The 26,528-nt window shown below is 52.9% G+C and overlaps 1 protein-coding gene across 3 annotated transcripts; it reads right to left on the reverse strand.

The window, feature by feature from the left end:
• Nucleotides 1–1,501: 1,501 nt before the first annotated feature.
• Smg9 (SMG9 nonsense mediated mRNA decay factor) lies at nt 1,502–24,831 on the reverse strand. Of its 3 annotated transcripts, none has more exons than XM_029480088.2 (14): nt 24,554–24,831; nt 21,087–21,242; nt 18,916–18,990; nt 18,565–18,820; nt 18,385–18,482; nt 16,792–16,904; nt 9,393–9,504; nt 7,829–7,924; nt 7,484–7,569; nt 4,345–4,451; nt 3,545–3,652; nt 3,287–3,415; nt 2,993–3,137; nt 1,502–1,979 (listed from the first exon to the last, which is right to left on the reverse strand). In XM_029480088.2, exons 2-14 carry the CDS (start codon nt 21,234–21,236, stop codon nt 1,901–1,903), a joined length of 1,554 nt encoding a protein of 517 aa, XP_029335948.1. In that variant the 5' UTR covers nt 21,237–21,242; nt 24,554–24,831; the 3' UTR covers nt 1,502–1,900. The 3 variants fall into 3 exon arrangements, with proteins under 3 accessions (XP_029335948.1, XP_021022457.1, XP_021022458.1); XM_021166798.3 differs by having other exon boundaries at nt 18,565–18,829; nt 24,554–24,830; XM_021166799.3 differs by lacking the exon at nt 24,554–24,831 and adding an exon at nt 24,378–24,469 and having other exon boundaries at nt 18,565–18,829.
• Between the last annotated feature and the right edge of the window lie 1,697 nt (nt 24,832–26,528).

Consider the following 26,528-nt stretch of genomic DNA (forward strand, 5'->3'; position numbering starts at 1 on the left):
GAGTGAGGCTTGCTTGTTGGCCTGTTTCTCTTGCCCTAGTCTGGTGCAAACTCCCAAGCAGAGGATGCCTCCCCTGAAACCTGGATGAGCTTAGCTTGGTCTGATCATGGATGCCTGAGACAGGCTCTAATCTCTGTGTAGCCACTGCTGACCTGGATTTTGTGACCCTGCTGCCTTGGCAGTGCTGGGACGACAGATGGGTGCCACCGTCCTGGCCAAGACCCGGGTTTTGACAGGGAAGAGCTGGGCTACCTTGGGTGGAGAGGGCAGCAGAGTTTCTGCACAGTTGGGGGCCTGGCATAAGGCCCTCTGTGTGAGGGCACAGCACCGAGGGGCTTTAAGACCATCTGGAAGCTCATATCCCAGTGCCCTCTTACTCCCTAACTCTGAGGCACTCGAGATGCTGAAGCAAGCACATGGTGGGTCCTCCAGAGCAAATTTCCCCAGGATCTTCCAGTACAAAGTGTGATAACACAGGAGCTTAAATTTTGTGTTACCATGTCTGTGAAGGGAATCAGGCTGGCTGAGCAGCCGTCCTGCTGGTGTGGGTTACATGGTGATGGCCACTTATGAAGGTGAACTAGAGCTAAGAAAACGGTCCATCAATCAGCGGTAAGTCAACAACCAAAGTCACAACGAAGGAATGACAGGATGTTGATCTTGGAGATTATTCAGGGTCAGGGTACAGACAGATGAAAGTTCTGGCTGGGAAGGCGTGTGCAGGCCTGGGGCCCAGGATTGCAGCCGATGCAGGCAGCATGGCTGTCCAGTGTATTTGTAAAAGAGACTCATCAAAGTATTCGCTCAAACAATAACAACAAAAATCATCCGCATGGGGCAAGAACCTGAGAGGGGAGTCTGGGGACTGAGCGCCATGGTGTGTGCCTTGTGTCTTGGACCTCCCAAACTGCGAGCTCTGCTCTCTGTAGACCTGCATGGACTCCCCACTTCTGGCCTGCCATTTGCTGCTCCCCCTAGCTATGCCTGTTCAAGAGGCTCCTGGACACTCCTTATATGGGAACAGAACAGGAAGGACATGCCTCTGAGGAAGAGATGAGAGGTCAAGTGTAGCCAGGCAGGCTGGTGGCTGTGGTGTGAGACTGAGCTAGACTGATCTGGGGCCTGCTTTGGGAAGCAGAACCAAGAAGGACCACCATGTGCAAGTGAGCAGAGGCGGCGCACACATTGTTTGGGGTCTGAGGCCAGGGATATCCAAGCTGTTTCTAAGAGTCAATTCATAAGGGCGAGAGAAGGGCTATGGGCAAACACAGCATGTTACATGATGGCCCTATTATCTATTCATTTATTTAGTCAGGGTCTCATGTGGTAGGCTGAAGCTGGCCTTGAACTCTTGATCCTGTTTCTATCTCCTGATGGGTTTATAGGCCAAGTCACTGCACTTGACAATTCTACCTTTTTAGCCTAAGACAGGCATTGTCTTTATGTAGGCTCTAGTAACAGGATTAGCTGCCCTCTGTTCGAGAAAGAACAAACCCCAGAGCAGGCTCTGTGACCACATTTATTCGAACCATCAGACCCTCGCCTTGAAGAGCTCTCCAGCCCCAACCCTGTTTCCCACGGAAGGCCTGGAGTCAGACTCAGTGGGGTCAGGCTTCCTGGCACATTGACTCCTCCTCCTGCTGCTGCTGGTCTCTATGGAGATTTGGGAAAGGCTGCTCATACCAGGCTCGGGGTGGGATCTCTTCGTCACCCTGTGAGCAGCCCCCCATTTGAGGGAGGGGCTGGCCTCAGACACCTCACGTCTCTCAGCGGGAAGCCACGATCCCTCTGCCAGGCCTCTGTCACTCTCCTCCCTTGCTGGAGGGTGGCTGTGCCCTCACTGTCCACAGGACAGCCCACAGGACAGGGCAGTTCCCTGCATGCTGCTCCTCCCTCGGCCTCAGGCCAGCAGGCGGCTGTACTCTGCCAGGGCTGAGGACTTCTTCACCCCATCCCAGATTCGGGCAGCGTAGTGGAACCTGTGGGTGGAGGTCTGTAGTCAGGGTGGCAAACTAAGGCCCAAATAAGTTCCGGCTTACAAGTGAGCTTCCCAGAGCCTTCAACAATGTTGTCGACCCTGATGGAGTCACCCTGTTTCTATGCCCTCTCCCAAGGAGGCTGAGGGCTGGACTTGGATGAAGGTCCAAGTCTCCACTTAGCGTTGTGCTCTGTGGTAATAGTGTCTCCCCTCCCCTCCAGTACTGTGATGGACAAACTCATTCAACAGCAGCTACACAGCCCGGGGCCTGTCCTGCCCTCAGGCCCTGGTTCAGACAATGGCAGGAGCCTGAGCCTTGCCCTAAGGGTTCGGTGAGTGGGCTCTGCCTGTGCTCCCAACTCCTCGCTGACTGCACCAGACACACCACTCTGCTGTGTGTCAGCTCTCTCCAACTGACCAGGCAGGCAATGCTCCTCTGTGGGGTGCACACAGGAGCCCTGTGAAGACGGGGCTTCGAGTAGGGTATGGGAAGGTGCCAGCAGACAGGCAGGAGGGACAGAGGGACACAGAATGATGCAGAGGGAGCCAAGCACAGCATTTGCGAGGTTGGGCACTCACGACCTTGAGTAAATCTCCAAGCTTAACCAGGCTCACTGATCCTTCTCCTGGCTACTGAGTGGGTTCATACAAGTGTGTGACTCTGCCATGTGACATTTCCTTTGGGCCTAAATTTCTGTTTTTGAGACAGGGTCTCACTTTGAATATCACACTGGTCTGGAACTCACTATGTAGCTTAAGTTGGCCTTGAATTCATGATGATCCCCCTGCCTCAGTCTCTTGAGTGCTGAGACTATAGACATGAACTACCATGCCATAAATTTCTTCCAGAAAAAAAAACCCTGTATCAAGCCCGAGAGGCCAGTGGGTTAGTGACACACAAGTGTCCCCTGCAGGTGATTAGAAGGCCGGGAGGGCTGGGTGTTACTGAGGTTCCCCACCTCTAGGTTGCACTGAGCAGGCTCCTCCAATGCACCCACTCCAGAGAACCCTTACCAATTCTTCTCAGTGAGGATCGTGTGTGACAGCTGTGGCCGAGCCATAGACATCACCTGGCTGCGGAGCTTGCTGACCAAGGACTGGAAGCTGGGGTGACCTCGGTACCCAGGCAGGAGGGAAAAGAGGGGGCTGGAGCCAGGTCCTGGAACAGTGGGGTGGGTATTTCAGAGTTTTGCTTCAGACCAGCTTTCCCCAAACCTCTCCAGTGCTGAAACACACAGCCCTGAGAAAGGCCCCAGCCCCAGGGCAGGTTGTCTCCCCATGGCCCAGTGTCCCCTAGGGTAACTCTACCTGCTCGAGGTGGGTTCTCGTTCTCAGCTTCACTGTCCATGAAGGGCACCAGGAACAAGTTGACCTCAGCATCAAGGAAGTCGGGCGGCAGCCCTGGGAAGACGTTGCACTGTAGCATGGACAGCGTCCCTGGAAAGCAGACACTTCAGCTGCAGCCTGAGCTGGGGGCTGGGCTGGGGGACTGGCAGCCAGGAAGGCTCATCTGGGGGTCCTGCCTGGGAGTGGCATACGATCTACGAGAAGCTCGGGGATGCTCACCCTTGTAGCGCAGGTGGGAGTGTGCCATGAGCTGGTCAATCATCAGGTGCATCTGACGTAGCTTCCGGGGACAGAAGTCCTCCCTACGTGCCTTATTCTGCAGGAAGACTGGGCGGGAGGGTGTAGCAGTGAGGCAGACAGCGCCTGGCCTCACCATGGGATCACTACCCAGACACAAGCCAGACCTGATTCCTTCCTGATAGGATTCCCTAGCCTGATGGAAAGAGACGAGGGCAGCTGTGTGATCAAGAACGTTACGGGAGACTCAAAGGAGGCTAGAAAGACCACAGCAGGGCTGGAGAGATGGCTCAGTGGTTAAGAGTAACAACTGCTCTTCCGAAGGTCCCAAGTTCAAATCCCAGCAACCACATGGTGGCTCACAACCATTCGTAATGAGATCTGATGCCCTCTTCTGGTGCGTCTGAAGACAGCTAGAGTGTACTTAAGATATAATAATAAATAAATCTTAAAAAAAAAAAAAAGATCACAGCAAGTGTGAACTGTGTGTGTGCATATGTGCGTGTGTGCGTGTGTGCGTGTGTGTGTGTGTGTGTGTGTGTGTGTGTGTGTGTGTGAAGCACAATCCTTGAAGAGGGGCATCAGGGAGGACAGAGCATGCAGAGAGCAGGCAGGACACAGGACTGGAGGGTGAGCAGGTCATGGGACACACACACCAACCCAGGGCTTGTTTCTGCAGCCCTGGGATGCCAAGGACACTGAAACAGTGTGGGTCAGAGAGGAAGCCCCAGCTAACCCTTTCTGTCCCCTCACACTCCCCAGGTCTCCAGAGTGGCTCTCACCCAGGTGGGGGTAGTACTCGGTGCCCTCGTCTGAGCCTGCAGAGCTGCTGGACTCGTGGCTGGGGGACGGTGTGGACGGCTTCACCATCTCAGCTGTCTGCAGGAACCTGCAGGAGTGGAGCAAAAGGCTGATGATCACACATGGACACCCTCCCACCCTCTGGGGAGGACTCCCCTTGAGATTCTGATGAGAGCTACAGCCCTGCAATGCAACAGCAGCCCATGGCCACCTGTAGGAATTGTGCACTACCTTTGGGTTTCCGTGTGTGTGTGTGTGTGTGTGTGTGTGTGTGTGTGCGCGCACGCGCACTGGGCAGAGTGGGTGACTGTGTGGGATCCCCGTGCTGTGCTGCTGTTTCACCCCAGTCCCTGTCCTGCACCCAGGCTCTGCCTCCTCCAGGAACCGCACACTCTGCAGCCTTCCCACACTGGCTTCTTAACAATATGCATTTAAGGTTCCTCCATTCCTTTCATGGCTTGACAGCTCACTCTTTCCACTGCTGAGTAACTCCATTGTCTGGGTGGACCTACCTCATCTATTCAGCCTCTCACGGGCAAGCTGGCTGCTTTCACGCGGCCATTATGAACAAAGGTGCTATAAATACCTGTGCACAGGTCTTTATGTGGATGTATTTTCACTCTGTGCTATTTTCCAAGTGTGTAACAGTAAATAAAACAAACCTGCTATCTAATGGGAAAGGAGACTGCTAGTACTTGGGCATTCTCCTAAGTGCTCACCCGCAGTGGCGAGGGCCCACCTGCAGACCATGGTCCCGACAGAACACAAGTCCCACAGGAGCCGCCTGCTCTGTGTTCTTCACACCTGTGTGCCCAGTGCTTGGCATGCATGGGGGTCTTCACTTGTATGAATGAGCAAGCAGGGGCTGCTCCAGAATCATGTCACTCAGAAACGGCCACAACCCTGCCTGGCAACACCTTTTCTGTTGTTGGGGAGACCCACTACTCGGTCCCATCTCTAGTGTTGGATATTCAAGAGCAACTCACTTAAGAACACACGGCTTTGGCCCAGTCCTTCTAATAGCTGCTACTACAAACTGTTTAGAGCCAGACAACAAACTCATGGTTATGTTAGATTCTGATCTAATTATAATAAAGAGTTTTCAATTTACTCAAATAGAAATGGCTAGAGGAGTTAAGGCTTAATGGTTCAGATATACTTTACATAGATAGTCTTAAAAAACATCAGAAATCCACAGAATGTGACATTTAATGTTACTTCAATATTAAGGATCACTTGACCATGAGACATGTCTGCTCCTGACAGCACCCCCTTCATTGTTCAAAGAAGACATTGAACATCTTTACCTCCAGGCAAGGTTGCTCATTATGGCAAGGTAGCCATGGGACAGAAATTGCCTATTTCATCTTCAGGCAAAATACTGTCTAAAGAGGACAAACAGATGTGGGATAGTTGATTCCTAATCTCTGCCAAGACAGGGTAAGCTAGTCTTTCATATTCCTGCTCCATTGCTAGGTCTTCCACATGGCTCTGGGCCAAAAGGCTGAACACAAATGCTCTAACGCTATAAGAAATTAGGTCCAGGTAGTCGGCTCTCTTCAACTGGTTAAGTTTAAGCAGCTTTGTTTTGCGCTTCTCATATTTTCAGGTAATATTTAATTTGTTTTTGGATTTATGACGAGATTGAAGACTAGTTACAGTCTCGTAATCAAACGTAACTTGTTTAGCATTGAGAGATGTGATATACACTTGAAAGGATGGTTTTTCTGATGGCAATGCAAATCAGAGCATAATTCAGGTATAGAATTGTAATCTCTCTAAGTTAGGATAGGTGGTAGAGCACTTTATCTAAATTGACAAATATGATGGACTAGATGTTAAGTACATATTATATTTTACCATTTAGTAATTGTAAGGGTTGTGCTCAATTTATATCTGAGAGAAAAGAGCCTTTTAACTGGACAAGAAGGGAGGGGGAAATGTGGGATACCCTGGTGCTGTTTGTATTTTGATGTTAATTCTGCTTTCTCAAGAGGGGCTGCCCCGGGGAGAAAGAGATCACACACTCAGGTGATCTCACTGAACCTTCTCCCATTCTGAATGGCCAAATAAAGGCTGGAGCCGATGACTCGGCAGTGGAAGGGAAAGGTGGGACTGGCAGAGGGAAGGCGATGGAGGAAGAGGAGGTGGAAGGAAGATGGAGCAGAACAAGATGGCCTAGAGAAGCCACAAGTAACAAGGAGTCTCACAGCTGAGGAATAAATTAGCATAGTGATAGATCTGCCCAGTCTAGGCATATAGCTTATAAATATAGTAACTGGTTGTGTGATTTTTATACGGGCTTATTGGGTAAAAAAATTACCACAGCACACATGCCTGCTGCAGACACAGCTGCTGGAAAACAACACTCCAATGGCTGAAGAAGCCCGGCCTCGTAAACTCTGCACCAGCCTGTGTCAGACTCTGCATGTACTGCTGGGACCTGCACTGAGGGAGGCCATCAGACCTGTGGGGTCCCTCTAGAGTGGCAATGTGCCATGGTGGGGGCTGGGCAGGGGAGGGAAGGCCGGAGGGAGGAAGCACTTCCAGCCGGGACAAGGAGCACGAGGTGGAGGACCTTGCAACTGAGCTGCACGGCCAGCCAGATGCGGGGCGTCCTTCCTGATGGTGAGGAGCCCTATAGGGCAGCACAGAAAGGGCTCTGCCGCCTACTCCCAGTGAGGTGAGGTCTGGAAGGAGGGGTTTGCTTTGCAGGGGTGTCGCACAGGCCTTTCCTTCACATAAAACCACCATCTTCATGACTTTGCTGTGTCCGCTGTCAAAAGACCATGGCTTGGCTTGCTGACCACTGACTTCCCTCACAGGAGGGGTGGGAGGCCATGAGACCTCACCTGAGTGGCCAGACACTCCTCCTAAGCTCGTCTGCAGCGTTGCACCTGTGTGAGGACACCTAACCGGCTGGGAAGGACTAGGGAGGAAGAGGCCATCCCTGCCTCAACCACTGCCTAGCCCTCCACCGAGGAGAAGACAGCAGAGGACTTCGGTGGGGATCATCTACAGCAACAATCATTAGCAGTGTCCCTGCGGCTGCTGAGGGGGATGGCGAGGCCCTGGCCTGAGGCTCCGTCCCTCAGGCTCCATCCCTGTCTCAGCACTTACCTGTACAGACTGAGGTCCGTGAACCAATCCTGCACGACGATCACCACGTGGCAGACCGTGAAGAGGAAGGCAGCTATCTGCAGGGACTGTGGAAGCAGAGGGACACGGCTGCAGGGCAGCAGCGCTGCAGGGCAGGGCCGAGGCACACCGAGCCTCTTTCTGTGTGTAGCACTGTGGCCTGTTTCCTTACAGCTGTGTGAAAACTAAGTGTGGCCGGGCAGGAAGCAGCCGGCCTTCCACAGAGGGGCACCGGCCTGAGGTGAGTAAGTGACTGCCTGAGGCCAGGTGTGACCCTCAGCCAGAGCTGCCCCCCCCCCCTTTGGCAGGTTCGCTGAGAGCCCTCACCTGCATTTCCACATAGGTGTGAGGGAGGTTATACTCTGGAGGCAGTTTGCGGTCGTTATTGATGAGGTGGTCCAAGATGGATGGGCTGAGGATGGGCTGCAAAAAATGAACGGTGGACGGGGAGGGCAGGGTTACCATGAGGTAAGCTCTGAGAGTGCAGGCAAACCCTGCTAGCAGCACAGCAGGCCACTTCTAACTAGTAGAGGGCTGGCAGCAAGAGGAGCTAACCACTGCACTCCAAAGCCGACGCATCTTCCCAGGCCCTGCTGCTCTCCAGTGCCTGGTGCCCAACGGCAGCTCCTGGTAAATTTCACACAGCTTGAATGAGCCCCATCCCCTTAAAGACTCTTTGTTGTTGGCTGTTTCATGTGTTTCCAAAGCTTTGCTGAAATAATTACTTAGGTCAAAAAATGATTAGTGTGAAACCTGGTGCGGATTTACAAATTACATCAGTGCCTGTTGGAGAAGCAGCGGCTCTGAACTCTCCTTAAAGCTGCAGTCAACTTGTAAACTCACTCTGACAGCCTCCCCGGCTCTCATCAGCGTGCGAGCCATTCTGCAAGGTGCTATCAGTCTGGCCCTATTTCCCAGAACGTTCCTCTCTCCTCTCTCCTCTGGCCCCTGACCCAGCCCAGCTTGTATGCAGGTCCCTGCATCCCCTGCATGATGCCCTCCTCAGGCGGCAGATTTCCGCTCTGCGTCATCAGAGCCCTGCTTCCACCAAGAGGGAATACCAACAACGGTCCAGGCCCGGAGCCCAAAATGCTCGGGATGGGGAGAGCAGACACAGCAGCCAGTCACACAGCAATGGAGGTGATGTGGACAGCAGTGGTACCGGAGGCTGGAAATGTCCAAGAAGCATGACCCACAGGAGTCTTCAGAAGGGAGGCATGGTCCAGGCAAACAGGCAACAGCATAGAGACTGTTCTAGGTCCCCAATGCTGACAGACAAGAGCATCCAGCTCAGGTCTACCTCCTGTTTACACAACTGCTAAGACTTTACTCTCTGAACTGTAGGAACGACCCAGGCAGGCAGGCAGGCAGGCAGTGTGACTCCTCTTTTCTGAAACTCAGGAGCAGAATTGGGGAAGGACCTGAGCAAGGCTGCACAGTTCACAGATAGCTTCAAGTGGAGAGAACAGGCTGAGATAGTGAGGCCCTGCTGACTGCTCACGAGGGAGAGGACAGCAGCCAGTAGGCCTCAGTGCACAATGCCTGATGCCAGGCTGAGGCACTGGAGGAGCAGGAGCTGAGGAAAGCAGCCCAGATTTCCACGACCCAACAGCAGTGACAGCTTGAGCAAGAACCTCGTCCCAGGTGCTGGCCAAGCACTGTGCCTGGACTGTTACAATGACTCCTCAGAGCTCCCAACAGGTAGAGCCCGCGCTTCTGTCAAGTAATACCAGGCCTGGGGGCAGAGGTCACAGGGCTGCTAAGGCTGACGTTCAGGATCTGGACCCACACAGCCCCCAGGCCACCCCTGAAGGCATGCTGCTCAGAGCTCCTTCAGGCCACACTCTGACAAGAGGAAGCAAAGGGCAGGGAGAGGGGCTGGGGCCCGCACCTGCGTGTCTAGGAAGACAATCCGCTCTTGGGTAATGAAGAAGTCAATGCCGCTGGTCTGATTGCCCCCTCGTTCCTTCATCTCCGCACTCTGAGCCCGGAAGACATATGCTCTGTGAGGAGGAAAACGAGGGCTGTGTGGGCTGTGTGGCTCCTCTCCTCTCATCCCCAGAGAATACCCTGAGAAGTGGACACTGGAGCTGAGATTCTCTGCCAGCCCCAGGCCTTACATCTCTACCATCTGTGGCCGTAGTTGGGGGATGATGACATGTTTGTTACCCCGCAACTTTACACCACCAGCTAAGGGAGTCAGCAGGCTCATGTGCTCCCAGGCAGAGACAGCTAGCCCAACGCTGCAGAGCTCAACTCTGTCCTCCTGGTCCTTAAGCCCTCCCACCCGTTTGCTATTTGCAAAATGGAGATGAGATGATGAGGGCAGGGAGTTGTGGTGCACATCTTCAATCCCAGTACCAGAAGTCAAGGCAAGCCGACTTCCATTAGTTCCAGGCTAGCTGGCTACAGAGTGAGCTACATTGTAAATAATAATAAAAATAGCCAGGTACTATGGTACATATTAATCGCAGGACTCAGTAAACAAGGGCAGGTTAATCTCTATGCAGCCAGTCTGGTCTACAAAGCAAGACCTTGTCTCATTTTTTTTTTTTTAAATGGAAGCAATGATACAACCCACCCAAGTATGTCTGACTTTTGGTACTGTGACACAAATGCTGCCATCCACAAAGCTCACACTCAAGACTGTGCACTCAGGCTAGGGAGCTGGCTCAGTGGTGAAGACTGTGCACTCAGGCTAGGGAGCTGGCTCAGTGGTGAAGAGTGTGTACTCAGGCTAGGGAGCTGGCTCAGTGGTGAAGAGTGTGCACTCAGGCTAGGGAGCTGGCTCAGTGGTGAAGACTGTGCACTCAGGCTAGGGAGCTGGCTCAGTGGTGAAGACTGTGCACTCAGGCTAGGGAGCTGGCTCAGTGGTGAAGACTGTGTACTCAGGCTAGGGAGCTGGCTCAGTGGTGAAGACTGTGCACTCAGGCTAGGGAGCTGGCTCAGTGGTGAAGACTGTGTACTTAGGCTAGGGAGCTGGCTCAGTGGTGAAGACTGTGCACTCAGGCTAGGGAGCTGGCTCAGTGGTGAAGAGTGTGTACTCAGGCTAGGGAGCTGGCTCAGTGGTGAAGAGTGTGCACTCAGGCTAGGGAGCTGGCTCAGTGGTGAAGAGTGTGCACTGCTCTTCTAGAGGATCCAGGCTTCATTCCCAGCACCCAGGGCTCACGACCAACCTCACCTCCAGCAACAGGGCATCCCTCACCACCTTTGGCCTCATGGGCACCTACATACATATGTAAATAAAAATAAAATTTCGCCGGGCGTGGTGGCGCACGCCTTTAATCCCAGCACTCGGGAGGCAGAGGCAGGAGGATTTCTGAGTTCGAGGCCAGCCTGGTCTACAAAGTGAGCTCCAGGACAGCCAGAGCTATAAAGAGAAACCCTGTCTCGAAAAACCAAAAAAATAATAAATAAATAAATAAATAAATAAAAAAAATAAAATTTCAAAACAGAGAATTACATATTTCACCTACAAAACTGCAAAGTGTTTTAAGTTATTTAACAACCTGTACTGGGCTGTGTCCATAGCCAGCCTGGGTTATATGTGGCCTGCAGGCTGAAGGACAGACCCATCTGACTCTGTGCCCCAAAGCCTAAGGCTGCTGTGAGGTTGACATACATGAAAGCCCTCAGACCATCAAAGTAGATGCTAGCTGCCAATCACCAAGCACCCTTCTCTGTGCTGGACACCAGGATACAGCAGAGAAGCTGCGCTTCCTGTCAGCGGGTCTCCTCATGACAGAGCTGTGACAGCACCTGCCTTGGTGGCGGGAGGAGGCAGGGGTGGGGTGGGGCTCTCACATACATCCTGTCCTGAAGAAGCGTGCGTGGAGCAGGCATCGTCCTCAGCAAACACTACAGAACCCACCTGACATGGCTGGCACTGGCCAGACACCAGGCAGAGCATCAGAGGAGACAAGGCCGCTGCCTCCTAAGACTTTTCTGTCCAGCTGGGTGTCCTTCCCAAGCTCATTTCTGTCTAGCTCACTAATCACGAGCGCTCTGGTGCCATGGGATAGGAAGAACGGCAGTGGGGTGGGGAATCTGCTGTGAGGAGGGAAACTGCAGTGCTGTGGGCAGAAGGTGAGGGGGTTGGGAAGGACATGCCTGTGCGAGGAAAGAAGGATGCACACCAGGGCTGTAGCAGGTTGTAGCAAGGGGCAGCACAAGAGGCAAGAAGAGGCCAGGTAGAGCCAGGAGCACCAGCTTGGAGAGTCACGGAGCACAGGGGCAATGAGCAGGTGTGGGTGGAAGCATCTCTGTGTTGCTGTGTACGCGGACTACAGGAGCGTATGGAGAGTGGCTCAGGGGCACAGCCGCACGGCCCACCTTGGCTTCTCGTCTCCTCACCCTGCAACAACTTAGACCGATAGTTCCTCACCTGGCAGGCTGCCTAGGCAAGTGCTCCATCACTGAGCTGACTCCTTTCTGCTTGCTCCGTAACTCATACTACCCCTGAACTTACATGTAGTCAAGAATGACCCTGAGCTCTCACTTATGTAGCTGAGGATGGCCCTGAACTCACTATCTAGCAGAGGATGACCCCTGAACTCATGTAGCTGAGGATGGCCCTGAACTCACTATGTAGCTGAGGATGGCCTCAAATGCCTGATCCTTCTGCTTCTGCCTCCTGAAATCTGGGACCATAGGCATGCACCACATGCCTGGCTGTTATCATTCTCAGCATGCCAAATGGCTCCACCGTGCCAGATGGATTCTCTTTACAAATGTCCCAGAAAACAAGCTCACAAGGCAGGCTATGGCATCGTGGAACCCAGCACCAAGAACAGGGGTGGGGACACAGGGCGCATTCACTACATACTTGCTGAACTGAGGGAAGGCACAGAGACTGGCCCAGTGGGTCTTGACATCTGTCAAAGGATAGAATAGCTGGGAGCAGGGGCTGGGTACGCAGTGGGGGAGACGGGTTGTAAATCAGGTGAGTCCTCCAGGACCTAAGATCCGGAACCAAAGTCTACTGCATGCATGCTCAACACAGGTATAAATGGTAACAGAGCCCAGAGCACAGGGGACATGAAAGAGGCTTCCCAGGAGCTACAGTGGCACAGTACAGGATGGCAAGGGGCAAGGATGGAGAGGCAGAGGGACCTCTTAGCCCCAGGCCAAGGCAACAGGGCTCCCTAACCTTTTCTGGGTTTTCACCAGACCCTGAGACCTGGTGAGAACTATGGACCCCTTCCCTAGGGACTGTGGCATAAAAGCCAGCCTAGGCTACGTAGGGAGACCCTGTCTTAAAGAAATGAAACACAACCCCTACCCCTCAATAAAATCCAACAATAAAACTGCGGCTCGGAACACTTGTCTGTGCCGCTAGGGCGCCCTCTGTGGAAGGCCGAGCCCTAGCTCCTGGAGACTGCTTGGCCCTTACTGTGTCTGGAGGGGAACTCAGTTGAGAAACTGCCTCCATAAGATCAGGCTGCGAACAAGGCATGTTTAAAATGGGGGAGGGCCTAGTTCACTGTGGGCGGGCCCATCCGTGGGCTCGTGGCCCGGGTTCTATAGAAAAGCAGGCTGAGCAAGCCAGTAACCAGGCCCACTCCATGGCTTCTGCAGCAACTCCTGCTCTAGGTTCCTGCCCTGGCTTCCTTCAATGATTAACACCGATATAGAGACCAAATAAACCCTTTCCTCCCAGCTTGCTTTGGTTATGGTGTTTATTACAGCAATAGAAACCCTGATTAAGATAAGTGGGTACCAGGGTAGTGGGGTATTGCTATGACAGACATGGCCATGTTTTGGGGAAAGATTGTGGAAGGACTCTGGAACTTTGGAATACAAATGCCAGTGTTGAGGTTTGGTCTGTTGCTATGTATTGTAATGCTGAGTGTGGGCCCGCAAGGTCTGGTTGCCCTAAGAGACAAGAGAGTCCACACACAGACCCAAGTGACCTACATGACCTTGCCTCCAAGTTACTTCTGACTGGTGAATAAAATGCCTACAGCCTACAGATGAGCAGAATTGAGATAAGCGAGGTGGGGGGTGGGGGTGGGGGTAAGGGAGTGAGGAGGGCTGGGGTGGTGGTTCTCCTGGTGTACACAGGGAGAGATAGAAAGGAAGGAAGGAGAGAAGATGCAAGCCATGGGGTAGGAGTCAAGAAAGCATGGCTCTGAGGACTGGCCAAGTGGGGTTAAGAACAGCTCAGATGAAACATATAAGTAATAACTTGGGGTATTGATAGGAAATAGATTTTAATAGCACAGAGGGTAGATATCGGCCTAGCTTTAGTGCTGATAAAGGCTATTGTAAATAATAAAAGTGTGTGTCTTTTATCTGGGGACTGAATGATCAAAGGCAGGTTAGAAGCCCCTAACTGAGATTAAATATTTTCTCTCAGCTACACTGCACCCTCAGTGGGCTGTCCTGGGAGGCTGGACAGATAAGGATGTTGAGATCAGTGCAAGGGATGGAGGCCTGGCTTGGGAAGTTTCAGAGGGAAGTGGAAAGACTCTACTGGGGCCAATTTTTTGTTTTGAATTAAAATTCTGTGGCTGTGGTCAGCTGGGGCTGAAGAGTCAGCTGTGATTAACAAGAGACCAGCATCACTGAAGTGAAACCTTTGCTTACTGGGACGGTTGATGCTGGTTGGCTGGAGCTGAGAAATTAGCCATGATTAAGAAGAAACCCGAATCCCTGAGGTGAAATCTTCTGGGAAATACTTCCTAAGAGTCAGCACACACAAGTGGGTTCCAGAGGTGGCCGAGGTTGTACCTTGCACTGGTGCCAAACTTGGTAATGCAAGAATCACCCTGGGGGTACTGGCCTTGAAGGCATGAAGGGGTCATGGAGACCAGCTGAGGCTTAGCACTGTGAGGGGCCAGGAGAGGCCATGGGTGAAGGTGCAGCCTCAGTGACAGTTGAAGGCCCAGAACTGAAGGTATCATGCAAAGAAGTTGAGGCTTGGTGCTCTGAAGAGAGCCTATGGTGAAAGTGCAGCCCCACAGTAGAAGACCCCAGTGAGTACCACGGGATGACCACCAAAAACAGCAGTGGAGTGGAGTCAGCCAGAGCCTAGAAGCCACACTGTGTGCTGTAGAGGGCAGTGCTGGAGAAGTTACTCAGGCCTTTGGTGGAGCTCAGAGGATGTGAGTGAATCCCAGACACTGTACACTGAATTATTCATTCTGCCGGTTATCATCTGATTCAGACTGTGCCCTGGTTCTTCCCTCTTGAAATAAAGTATTTAACTCAATTTTGATTTTTACAGGAGCCCACAGTTGAGGTTCTGAACTTTTAAGAGATTTTGAATTTTTAAAGAGATGGATATTTTAAAGGGACTTAACTTTTAATGTGTTTGAATTTGTAAAGATGGTGGGACTTTTAAGTTAATTATGTTTTTAATATGATCTTGGGGATCAATAAGAAAGAACAGTCGTGGTTTAACAGTGATGTTTGTTGTCAAGCTGACAAGGGTCAATTGTGATGGCTGGTTTTATGTCAACTTGACACATGCTAAAGTCATCTGAGAGAGAACCTCAATTAAGAAAACGTCTCCGTAAGACCAGGCTGCAGGCATGCCACAGGGCAGGGCTTCTCTACCTTTCTAATGCCGTGACCCTTTAACGTACCTTCTCATATTGCGGGGACTCCAACCATAAAATTACTTTTATTGCTACTTCATTACTGCAATTTTGCTACTGTTATGAATCATAACATGTTAAAGAAGGTCGTTCAACCCCTGAAACAGTTGAGACTCACAGAGAACGGCTGCTGTAAGGCATTTTCATAATTAGTGCTTGATGTGGAGGGCCCAGCCCCTTGTGGGTGGTGCCATCTCTGGGCTGGTGGCCCTGGGTTCTATAAGAAGACAAGCTGAGCAGGCCAGGGAAGCAAGCCAGTAAGCAGCAGCTCTTCATAGAGGTGCTGTGATTCGGCTCCCGCCTCCAGGCTCTGGCTCTGTTTGACTGACTTCCTTCAGGGATGAGTTACGATGCGGAAGAGGAAGCCAAATAAATAAGCCTTTCCTCGTCAACTTGCTCTTGATCATGGTTCACCATAGCAACAGTGACCCTGAGACACTCCCCACCCCAGCCCATATTCTGAGTCGTCCTTTGGTCTTTTCCTCCCTGCCCTCCCTGCTCCTGCTCGGTTGTGTAGGGGAGAGGGGGTGGCGTCCAGATAGAGGCATTGGGCTGAGTCAGCCTTCAGGAGATGGTAGGGAGAGCCTGGTGGACATGTGTGTGACCATGTATGCATGACAGGGAGAGACAGGGCATATGTGACTTAGGCTGTGTGCCAGGTCACTCTGAGGTAGGGGTGTAGGGCTTAATGTGTGATGCACACATACAGGGGTCACTTGTCCCACTTGTATCTGGAGAGCTTGTCTGTGGGAGGGCCAGGCTTCCCTGTCTGTGCCCGGGTCAGGACGCAGCTCTTCAGGCCCTCCTCCTTAACCTCTCCTCTAACGCTACCATTTATCTCCATCACACCTCTCCCGACTCAAGACCCGTGCACAGGCCACGGTATCCTCTCTACTCCTTCCCCGTACGCAGAGACACAGGAGGACCTGGGCTGGTGCAGGATCCGCTCCCCCCACATGGCTCTCCTTGCCCTGTCTCCCAGATCACCAGGCACCCTTAACTTTTGGGCTCTGTGCCAGCTGCTTCTTTTCTTTTCTTTCTTTTTTTAAAAAAATTTTTTGAGACTAGCCCTGGCTGTCCTGGAACTCACTCTGTAGACCAGGCTGTCCTCAAACTCAGAAATTTGCCTGCCTCTGCTTCCCAAGTGCTGGGATTAAAGGCATGTGCCACCACGCCCGGCATCTGCTTCATTCTTTCAAACTCCACTTGAGGGGCTGGCGAGATGGCTCAGGAGTTGAGAACACTGGCTGCTTTCCCAGAGGACCAGATTCAATTTCCAGCACCTAAAAGGAGGCTCCCAACCATCTGTGACGGCAGCTCCAGATCCAAAGCCTTTTCCCAGGCACCAAGCACACAGGTAGCACACAGACATACATACAGGTACGACACCCACAGGCATTAAAATATGACAAGATAAATGTACTCAAATAGTAGGAGCTGATTAGCCTGAAGTCAACCAGATCCGGAGATCTGACACCAAGCCTGCGGCAGCCACCACCTTTCAAAGCCTTAGTGACTTTATTCCCCTTCCTGGCTGGGAGCTAGACTCAGCTAGCCCACACTCTTCCTATCTCTGAAGGTGAGGCCAGGAAGGAGCCCTGCAGTTCTGATACCCAGTCCACCCTCCCCACGGGCGGTCACCTTCCCCTGCTCTCCCGGCCTCCTCCAGCCCTGCCCCATGCCCCTCACCTCTGGTCTTCCTCTGGAGTGTTTGCAGACAGCAGTGACATGACCATGGACTTGCCTGTCCCCTGGAGGCCTAAGACACCGACCACTAACACGTCCGTCTGATCCAGCAGGTACTGGGGGGCAATGGGGAACATGAGCCTCACAAGCCTGACAGGCGTGGCCAGGCCCCTTTGGTAGGCTCACCCACCCACTTGGTCAGTCTCACTCCCTTCATCTGGACAAAGGGCAGTGCTGTGGCAGGTTCATGTGTAAGCTCTGAACCCACGCCCTAGTGTCTGGAAAAGCTGAGTGAGAAAGCCTCCCGTGGTTGAGAAGTGGAAGGGTGTCTACAGTCACACCGACCTACGGAGGCTAACCCTGTAAGATCTGGGCAGGAAACAATAGCAGCGGAGGGCTGAGAACCAGGTACTTCTAGGGAAGGAACAGAGAGGCAGGCAGACAGGACTACAGGACTACCCACGTCAGGCCCCTGGCTCCAGGCGGAGGGAGGGCGTGTGGCAGGAGATTAGCGAAAGGAACTGTGTCTGGAGCTTTAAACACCTGAGACCTTCGCCTTGGGGCCACCAGCTCTGCTGATCTTTACCACTAGGGGGAGAAGGAGTCTATTCCAAAAGCCAACTGATTTGCTGGCACTTCTCCAGAATCACCAGAGGGACTCAGGAAAAAATAAAATAAAAAAAGGCCTCGGGCCAGGGTTTAATGAGCCCCTGTACCTTAAAGCCAAACTACTCGGGACTGGGTGTTCACTGTGATAGGTGGATTCCATGTGGCTATTTCACTTCATTAAACTGAAACAAAATTGACAACTCTGTCTTCAGCCCCAGGGAGTTACAATGTCAAGGGCTTGCTCAGTAGCCCTGCACAGTGGAGGAGGTTGCCACACTAGGTAGCTCAAACAAGCCACTTTATCACTGCAGAAAAGGGCCACTGTGGAGCAAGCAGGCAGGGCCAGGTAACACACAGACCTGGTGTGTAGCACTAACAGGCTCGGGCTAAGAGGTGAGAAGGGCAGTCCTTCCAGAGCATGGGCAATTGTGGAAAAGCCCCGAGCAGAGCACAGGTGTGTGGGCCTAGCAATGTAAGGCTCTAACTAGAGCAAGGGCTGCTGGGAAGGAGCCTCTGGTTGGTACTGTGAAGACAGCATGGGGCTAGACCTAGGAGTGTAGGAGCAGGCTCAGGACCTTCCTCTGGTGTGCAAAGGCACAGGAGTTCTGGGGTATAGGGTAGCAGGGATGTTTTACCAAGAGATGTCAGGGCAATCAGGGCTTCAACCTGCCCTGGTGTCACAGGCCTGCCATCCAAGCTATTTAGGAGGCAGAGGCAGGAAGACAGGCAGTTCAAGGTAGCCCAGGCAACTTAGTAAGACCCCACTTCTGAACCAAGAGTAAGAAACAGGGAAAACTCGCCTAGCAAGCACAAGGCCCCGGGTTCAATGCTCACCGCCCCTCACACTATCAACAGACCATGACTCTCAACTACCAGTCCTCTAAGCTGGATGAAACTCAGGCCTGACTGATGACACCCCCTCCGGTCCCGAGGGCTGTTCTGTTCTGGAGGGGTGTGGACAGAGGTGCGGGGCCTGGGGAGCCGTACCTCAATGGCGCTGTCACACCAGTTCATCTGGTCGTCTACCAGCTTGATGCTGTGCTTCATGCGCTCTGGGGGCAGGAGCTTAGCCTGGCCCACCACAGCTGGATGGAGAGAGGAGACAGGACAGTGAGGGTCTCCGGGAGGCAGGAGCTGGTCCCTGCCCAGCCTGTGGGGTTCACTCACGGTCCATGGCAGTTGGGGCAGCAGTGCCCATGCCCCGGTTTTGAATCTGGTACACAGGCTGTGTGGGTCTCTGCCCCTCCTTCTCTCCCTTGGGTGGTGCAGGGGCCGTGGGGGGCGGGGGCACAGTACCTTCAGGGGTGGAAGCCCCTGTTCCAGCCACAGGCCCCTTCCCCTCCTCACGTGGCTTCATGAGCACAATGGGTTTCTCCAGTGGGGCCGGGGCTGGCGGTGCAGCTGGCGCTGTACTAGGTGGCGGCTGCTTTGACTGTGGGGTGAGAAGGTTGCCGGGCACTTGGGAGACCTCCTATCATCCCCTCCTCCCGCCTCCCTCCTGAGGTCCTCCACACTCACCCGCTCAGCTGGGGGCTTTGAGAGGATGATGGGGGTTTTCTGCATGACATTAGTGCTGGGGTCTTCGCTGCCATCCTGAGGAGAGGGAACACAGCTGTTTGTCTAGACAGCCTCCATGGTGCCTCCCCACCCTACCCATGAAGGGGAAACTTCTGGGTTGTTTGGAAAGTCAGTTATGTCAAATGATGTTTTGCTGGGGGACACAAAGGATGTGCGAAAGGATGTCTTGCTAAAGCAGACATGGGAAATAATGTTTTCCTGAAGCAGACCCAGGTGAAAGGACATTTTGATACAGCAAAGATGTGAAAGGACTCATGATGGAGGAGTATAGCTATGACCCCACAGACTGTGGGATGAGCACTGAGCATTGGTTCTGCCTTGCTATTCTTCGATAACGGCATGATTGTATTGATTTGCCTTATATATTACACCTCCACCACTGAGAGAAACGCAGGCAGGCTCGTGGGGTTCCTGCGGCAGCTTGCTGCTTCTGTAGTCTCCCCTCAGGCTGATTGGCCAGCCTTGCAGTTTCCTCAGGATTGAGCTACAGCTGTTGGTTTGTGTCTGGTGTCTGCAGCTGCTGAGCTGTATTTGGTGTTTGCTTTGGGACTGAGCTGCTGACAAAGAAGATCGAGCTCTCCTCCAGAGAACTATTGCTGAGCAGGTCCACTTCCCCCATAGCCTAATAACTTTCCTCTTCCATTGCCTCCGCTGGGTGGTGGGCTAGAGGAGAGCTTGAACACTTATTAAAAGCAGGTTGCAAAGGAAAAGTACCTACATACCCAGGTGCTGGTACCACGCCCATGAGGCTGAGAAACCCATACAGAATGCGGCTGGCTACCTGACTCCAGTCTGACATCCTCAGCACTCCCAACAGTTTCCTCTGCTGGACCAGCCCCATGGGAAGGAGTGAGGGCTTGGAGCTTTGCAGATGGGGCGGGAACATAGCCCAGCAGCAGAGTAGTAATCTAAGTAAGACCTAACCTAAGTAACTGGTAACCTACTCCTATCTGTTCAACTGTGGGGGTAGGGCAGGAGCTCTGCCCTCATAGGACTAGTATAGGACGAGGGGAACAGCCTGTGTATTACCCAGTAGGACAGCTGACACGTGGCAGATGCTTGCTCTGTGGGAGCCACTGGGATTCTTGCTACCCTGATTGCCAAACCTTGGCCCTGCCCTGCTCTCATGCGCTAACGGACTTTCCTAGACCAGATCCCTAGTCAGAGGGGCAAGGCCCAAGCTTCAGGCCTGCTTATGCCTGAGGTTACTCTGGACCCTCAGTGGACCTGTATCTCTTTAAACCCCGCTCACTCCATTGGTTCATAGGCTCGGCACAACCCCAGGATGAACAAAGTGCTTTGGCAAGAACAGCTCTGAGGGAAGACCTGCAGGATGGAGGCTGAGGGTGACAGCTGAGCTCATGAGGCAGGGCATCTAAGTAATGGATGGATGGATGGATGGATGGAAGAGAGAGAGAGAGAGAGAGAGAGAGAGAGAGAGAGAGAGAGAGAGAGAGAGAGAGAAGATCTGCAGAAAGAGGCTAAGGTCAGATCTAAGGCAGGGTGTACAGAACGTGGAGAGGAGCCCCGTCTGAGACAAGGTAAGACTCAGAGCAGCTTCTTCAGGATGACAGCTGACAGCTGCAGGAAGACCAGGGCATTTCCCCAAGGGCTGTATGTGGCCCAGTCCACGCCAGGGTCTGGGAAGCCCCCCGAGACATAGCATCCAGAGAGGCAGGGGAACATAATGCTAGGTGCTGCTGGTGGTGACATGCGACTCCTTAAAATGGGAGCTGAGGTCAGTTCTGGGTCAAGCCTCCAATGCAGTTCCTCTTCGTCAAAGCCCAAGCCCTGTGAGGGCCTTGTGGGATCTGAGGCCACCTCCCCTTGGTTCTCCCTCCTGCTGCAGCATCACTGGACACCGCAAGCCTGTCTGTCTGTCTGCAATGTTCTTCAGCGAGGGTTTTGAAATGGCTTGTCCCTTCACCTTCTCCAGGTCCCTACTCAAAGTCACCTCCTTACAGGTCTCCTTTGACCATCAAAACAGCCCCTTTATTCTCCCTCCTGCTGCCCCTGAGGGCAGCTTTGGACACAGACATGTCCACTGCTCCTGGATGGAACCTTGTTGAGCTGGTGGCAGGGGCTCTACTAAGCTGGAATCCTGCACTCACCCGTCTCTCTCTTTCCCAGGGGGCAATGTAGTCTCTCTCCCGACCACCAGGCCCAGAAAGATTCTGGGGGCCACTGGAGCCTGGCTCCTTCCACCGCCGCCGCCGCTCTATCCCGTAGAGCCCAGGCTGACTGTGCCCAGACTCCGACATGGTCACCTGGAAGGAAAAAGGAGGTTTTGGTGCAAAGGGAAGGCTTCTCCATGGGCTCACCTGACTGCATGAGGTTCTTCATAAAAGGAAGCTCTGGGAACAGTGAGGCCGCTCAGTGGGTAAAGGTGCTTGCCACCAAGCCTGCCCTAAGTTCAACCCTCAGGACCCACATGGTAGGAGAGAAGGCACTGACTCCACACGCACAGTAACCAGTGCTTCTGGCCTCCACAGACACCTGCACTCGTTACACCCACCCACCCACTCTTAACAACCACAAACCCAAAACCCACAAACAAACCAGAGGCTGGAGAGATGGCTCAGCAGCCACAAAGTGCACATGGCTGTTGTAGAAGGCCCAAGTCCTACTTCCAGCATTCACACAGGACAGCTCACCAGCATCTCTGGCTCTAGGGAACCACTGCCCTCTTCTGCCTTCCTTGGGTACTGCATGCATGTGCATGTAATTGCACACATATACACACAGAGAACAAACAGCCAACTGGAGCTGTGTGGCTGTGGCGGCAGCCAGCTGCCAGTGGCCTTCTGTTTATGCTGACTTCTTCCATTCTGGTGAGGTTAACACACAGCACCCAGAACACACTTCTCAAGCTGTTTTTGCAATTAGGTGTGCCCAATGGTGTGGCAACAGAAGGGTGGCTTGGAAGCATTCAGAAACTTCCCTTTACAGAAACAGGTACGCGTCTTTTGCCTCTTCCTCCTCTTGGCTAAAAGGGGTTCAGGCAGCTACCCTGACCTTCAAGGCAGCTTAGTGGAAATCATGGTAAAACAAGACACAAGGTGTTGGTAGTCCCCAGATAACCTTACACTGCCTACCTCTGAAGCCGGTGAGAAACAAATCTATGTCTCTCTTTTGGGACCAAAGCTATTTGCAACTATTGAAGTGGTCCAACAGGAGTACAACTTACTGGAGCACAGTCACATAGAAACGAGACAGACTCCTTCCCATAGGCAACAAGTCCCCCTGTTGAAGGACTCTCGATCACCCACCCATTCATGTGTGGTGACAGTGGGGGCGGGGGGGCTCACTCCCACGAGCCCTTTTATCTACCTGGTTCCGTTAGGTTCCTGTGGACCAACATGTTCTGGACTGCTGGACTATGCACCCCACTCTCCACCTCTGGTGTTATCAGCTTCCAGGCCCCCGGGGAAAGTGTCTTGGGGTCTTTACAAGAGAATGTGCTCTAGGGACACCCCTGAGTGCTCAGCTGCCCACAGGACACTACGGGGCTGCCTGCCCTGGCTCCAGAGGTTAGGCTGGCAAACTGTGGCCTGCAGAGCAGATCTGCAGTCTTCCTGTTTCCAAACATAAGGGCTCATTGAAATCTGGCCTCACAGTGACAGAGTGGCTATGGCTGCCTTCTGTGAACAACAGAAGCAGTAGAGGTGGCGACAGTGTGACCCCCTAGGACCTACAAACCCAGCGTCTGGCCCTCACACTGTGTTCCCTCAAACCCTTCCCCACGTCACCTCAGGCCTCAATGACATCAACCAGCCCCTGTGACACACTCTGGAACTGACAGACGAGGCACTTTTGCTGGCCGTGTGGGGGCTTGTCTAGCCCCTCTCAGGCCCGAGTGACCTCTCCACAGCCACAAACTTGACTGACCAAGGAGGGCAAGGACCTGCTAACAGATGCTTGCTGGAATGAGTCAGGTCGTAAATGACTGTTTACTGTCTAAGGCCCTCTCCCCACAGACTGGGACTCCTTCCTCCCCGCAATTAACTGTCTGCTCCTGACGACCTCCCCAGTGCCTCAGAGTCTAATCCCCTGCCCCCATAGAGATCCTGTCCTCACAATGAAGTGATGTTCACTGGGACCACCCACCCTCCTTTCAGGCAAGGGAAGTGTCCATCTGCACACTGTTCTGGAATCAGTAGTTGACTCTACTCATCAGGTCTTGTGGGGAACGATCCTAACCTAAGACACCATCTACCTGCAATCTGGGACCTGTAATGCTGCTTCCAGGGTTCTCCAGGAAGAGCTCTGCACAAACTACTAAGCTGGTATTTCTGACCTCACAGAATGAAGTCTAATCTGCATAATGTTGGGGTGGGAGCTGGGTTTCTTGTGTGTGTGAGACACACGCATACACATGCCTGCGTGCAAGCAGGCACAGAGCCATATCACATTTGTGGAGGCCAGGTGACAACTTCCGAGAGACCATTTTCTCTTTCCATCCTGTAGGTTGCAGGGATGGAAGTCAATTCTTTGGCCATCCTGCCAGCCCCACATTTTTTTTTTTGTCTGGCCAAGGAGCTCTGCACATCTGCCAGGCTTGCCTCCGCAGCACTGGGATGACAAGATCGTGCCGCCAGGCTCCACTTTTTATGTGGTTGCTGGGGATCAAACCTGGGTCTTCATGCTTGCAAACAAGCACTTCACACACTGAGCTATCTTCCCACCCACCCCTCTACCATGTAAAGCACCTCTTCTGGAGAATCTTCTAGAATTGACAAGTTGCTTTGCAAGATTTTCCAGGAGACCCCCAATTCTTAACTGGTCTAATGCCTTTACTCTTGAGGCATGGCACATTCCACAACTTAATACTGTTTCCTCCTCCTCACCTCTCCCTCTCAAACAGGGTCCTGTTCTGCAGCTCAGGCTGGTCTCAAACTCATGGCGACCCTCCTGTTTCTGGTTCCACACTACTGGAATTACATGTGTGAGCCACCTTGTCCAGCCCTATTCACCCATTTTTCTAAGTGCTTCCTAGTCTACTTGCAGTCTTTTTTTTTTTTTTTTTTTAAGATTTACTTATTATATATAAGTACACTGTAGCTGTCTTCAGACACTCCAGAGGAGGGCATCAGATCCCATTACAGATGTAGTGGCTGGGAATTGAACTCAGGACCTATGCGAGAGCAGTCAGTGCTCTTAACCTCTGAGCCATCTCTCCAGGCCCTACTTGCAGTCTTATATGGAGCCTCCTTCCAATACTCAGGCATGAAGAAACTCAAAATCCAATTTCCATGTAAACACTACTTGGAAGGTGGCCCTAGGTGTGTGTCGGCTTCCTTGGGACTGTGTCCAGAAATTTCCTCCCGATACTATTAGAAGGCTCGTACCAGTACTACAGGGACACTTTACAGTGGCTATAGTTTCTATTAATTTATTTGTACCTCCAGCTAAAGGCGCCGCTAATCCGAGACCTTCAGGTTCCTACTCCCATTGGCCAGCCGCCCAGCGACCTTTTAACGGCAGAGCGGGGGCGGGGCTTGAATACGCCCCACCCCAAGCCCCGCCCCGTCGGCGCGCCCGCCTCTCCCGGGCTCGCGGCGTCCCCCCTTCCCCTTACCTAGGGCAGAGCAGATTAGTTCCTGGGTCGCAGCGCGCACTCTGAGTGACGGGAGTGCAGCGTGGGCGGGGAAGGTCCTCCACAGCCACCTGCCGTGTAAATGGTGCCGGAAGGTCACCAGCCAGAGAAAGAGAGAGGCCGAGAAAGCGGGTGCCGGCTATTCCGGAACAGGCCTTGGCGTCCCGGAAGCTCCCAGAGGAGGAAGAAGAGGAAGCCACAGTACGCAGCCCTACGAGTCAGGGCCCGCGCTGCTGGTTCGGCGCATGCGCCGCGGGCTGGGAGCGCAAGCGAACCCAACGTGCGCGTTAGATTGAGCATGCGTAAATGGAGGTGTCTGGTTTCAGCACGCATGCGGATTACGGAGGGGCGAGGGAGTATGTTGCGGCTGAGAAGGCGCGTGCGCATTGTTTCTCTGGGCGGGCCTGCTGTTGGGCTGGGTGGGCAGCTCTGGAGATTTCGAGTTCGAATCCCGGGTCTTCTGTAGTGTTGTCACACCGACCTGGGTAGGGTACGGTGGAAGGAAGGAATTAACGTCCTTATCTGAGCAAGCACAAGACTGATTCAGCTGGCTGCAAGGAGCGATCTTGAAGAACTTTAAGGAAGAGCCCAGCTCCTCCAAGACAGAGACCACCTGTAGAGAAAGGGCTAGGCTTGGACCTGTGGCACGAGGTGGGTGGCAGAAGTGAGCGGATCGCAGGGCTACAGAAGGGGCAAACATTCAAAGGACTAGGGGCACAGCCTGAAGCTGGAAGGCCACTGGGCAGAGGGTGCAGTCGCCCAATGGAAAGACAGCTGAGAGGCAGAGGTTCCACCTCCCCTATTGCTTTTCCTTCCTTAAAGAAAAAAAAACGTGAGTCCATCAGCCTGACCTCAAACTCACCCTCCTGTGTCTGCCTCTTCAGCATAATCTACCTGTGTGTGCCGCCACAATCAGCTCTCTTGGTTATTTGTTTGTTTTTGGGTTTTTTTGAGACAGGGTTTCTCTGTGTAGCCCTGGCTGTCCTGGAACTCACTCTGTAGACCAGGCTGGCCTCGAACTCAGAAATCCACCTGCCTCTGCCTCCCAAGTGCTGGGATTAAAGGCAGCTTTCTTGTTTTGAGGTAGGGTCTTACAGTGTAGACCAGGCTGGTCTAGAACTCACAGAAACCCACCTGCCTTGGCCTCAGGACTGCTGGGCTCTCCCCACCCCCTCGGCTCTTCGTTATTCCCTCCCTTTCTCTTCTGTACTGAGAAAAGAGACCACTGATTTGCATTTCAAGACACAAGCACACATGTATGCTTGTCCCCAGAGTGGCTGATCTCCATGCCAGCCTAACTCAAACAGCATCGCCTCCCTCCATGCCCCCGCCAAGCTCTTCTCTGTTCTATGGGCAGCTAGCTGCCAAGACTTAAAGTTTGCCTTCCCTTCGGCTTTTCTTTCAAATTTGAAAAAAAAAAAAATGTTCCTTGGAGTGCTGATAGAGGCACGATCCACGGGATTAAACTTAGAGCCCCATGCATGTTATGCATGCTAGGTAAGTACACTGCTGCCTGGGCCACATGGCCAGCCTATAATGTCAGTACACGATAGCTGTCATTAGACACACCAGAAGAGGGCATCAGATCCCATTACAGATGGTTGTGAGCCACCATGTGGTTGCTGGGAATCGAACTCAGGACCTCTGGAAGAGCAGTCAGTGCTCTTAACCGCTGAGCCTTCTCTCTAGCCCATGAAGAATTTTTTTTTTTTTTATTGTTGAAGCCTGGAGACAGAAAGCACAAGTTTTTCATATTCAAGGTGACCATCAGGGCAGTGATTGGTTGGAGGGCTGTGCTTAATGCCACCAGATTCACTGAGTTATAAGCAGGATGTGTGCCCTCTAGGATGTGTGCACACACATGCAATAATGCACATTTGGATGGCAGAGGAGTCAGCAAGAATCAGCACTGTCCTTCCATCCCATGGGTCCCAAGCGCCTTTACCCAGCAGGCCAC

Source organism: Mus caroli, unplaced genomic scaffold (genome assembly GCF_978045245.1).
Source record: "Mus caroli unplaced genomic scaffold, Mus_caroli_1 scaffold_8, whole genome shotgun sequence".
In the NCBI taxonomy this organism is placed as follows: domain Eukaryota; kingdom Metazoa; phylum Chordata; class Mammalia; order Rodentia; family Muridae; genus Mus; species Mus caroli.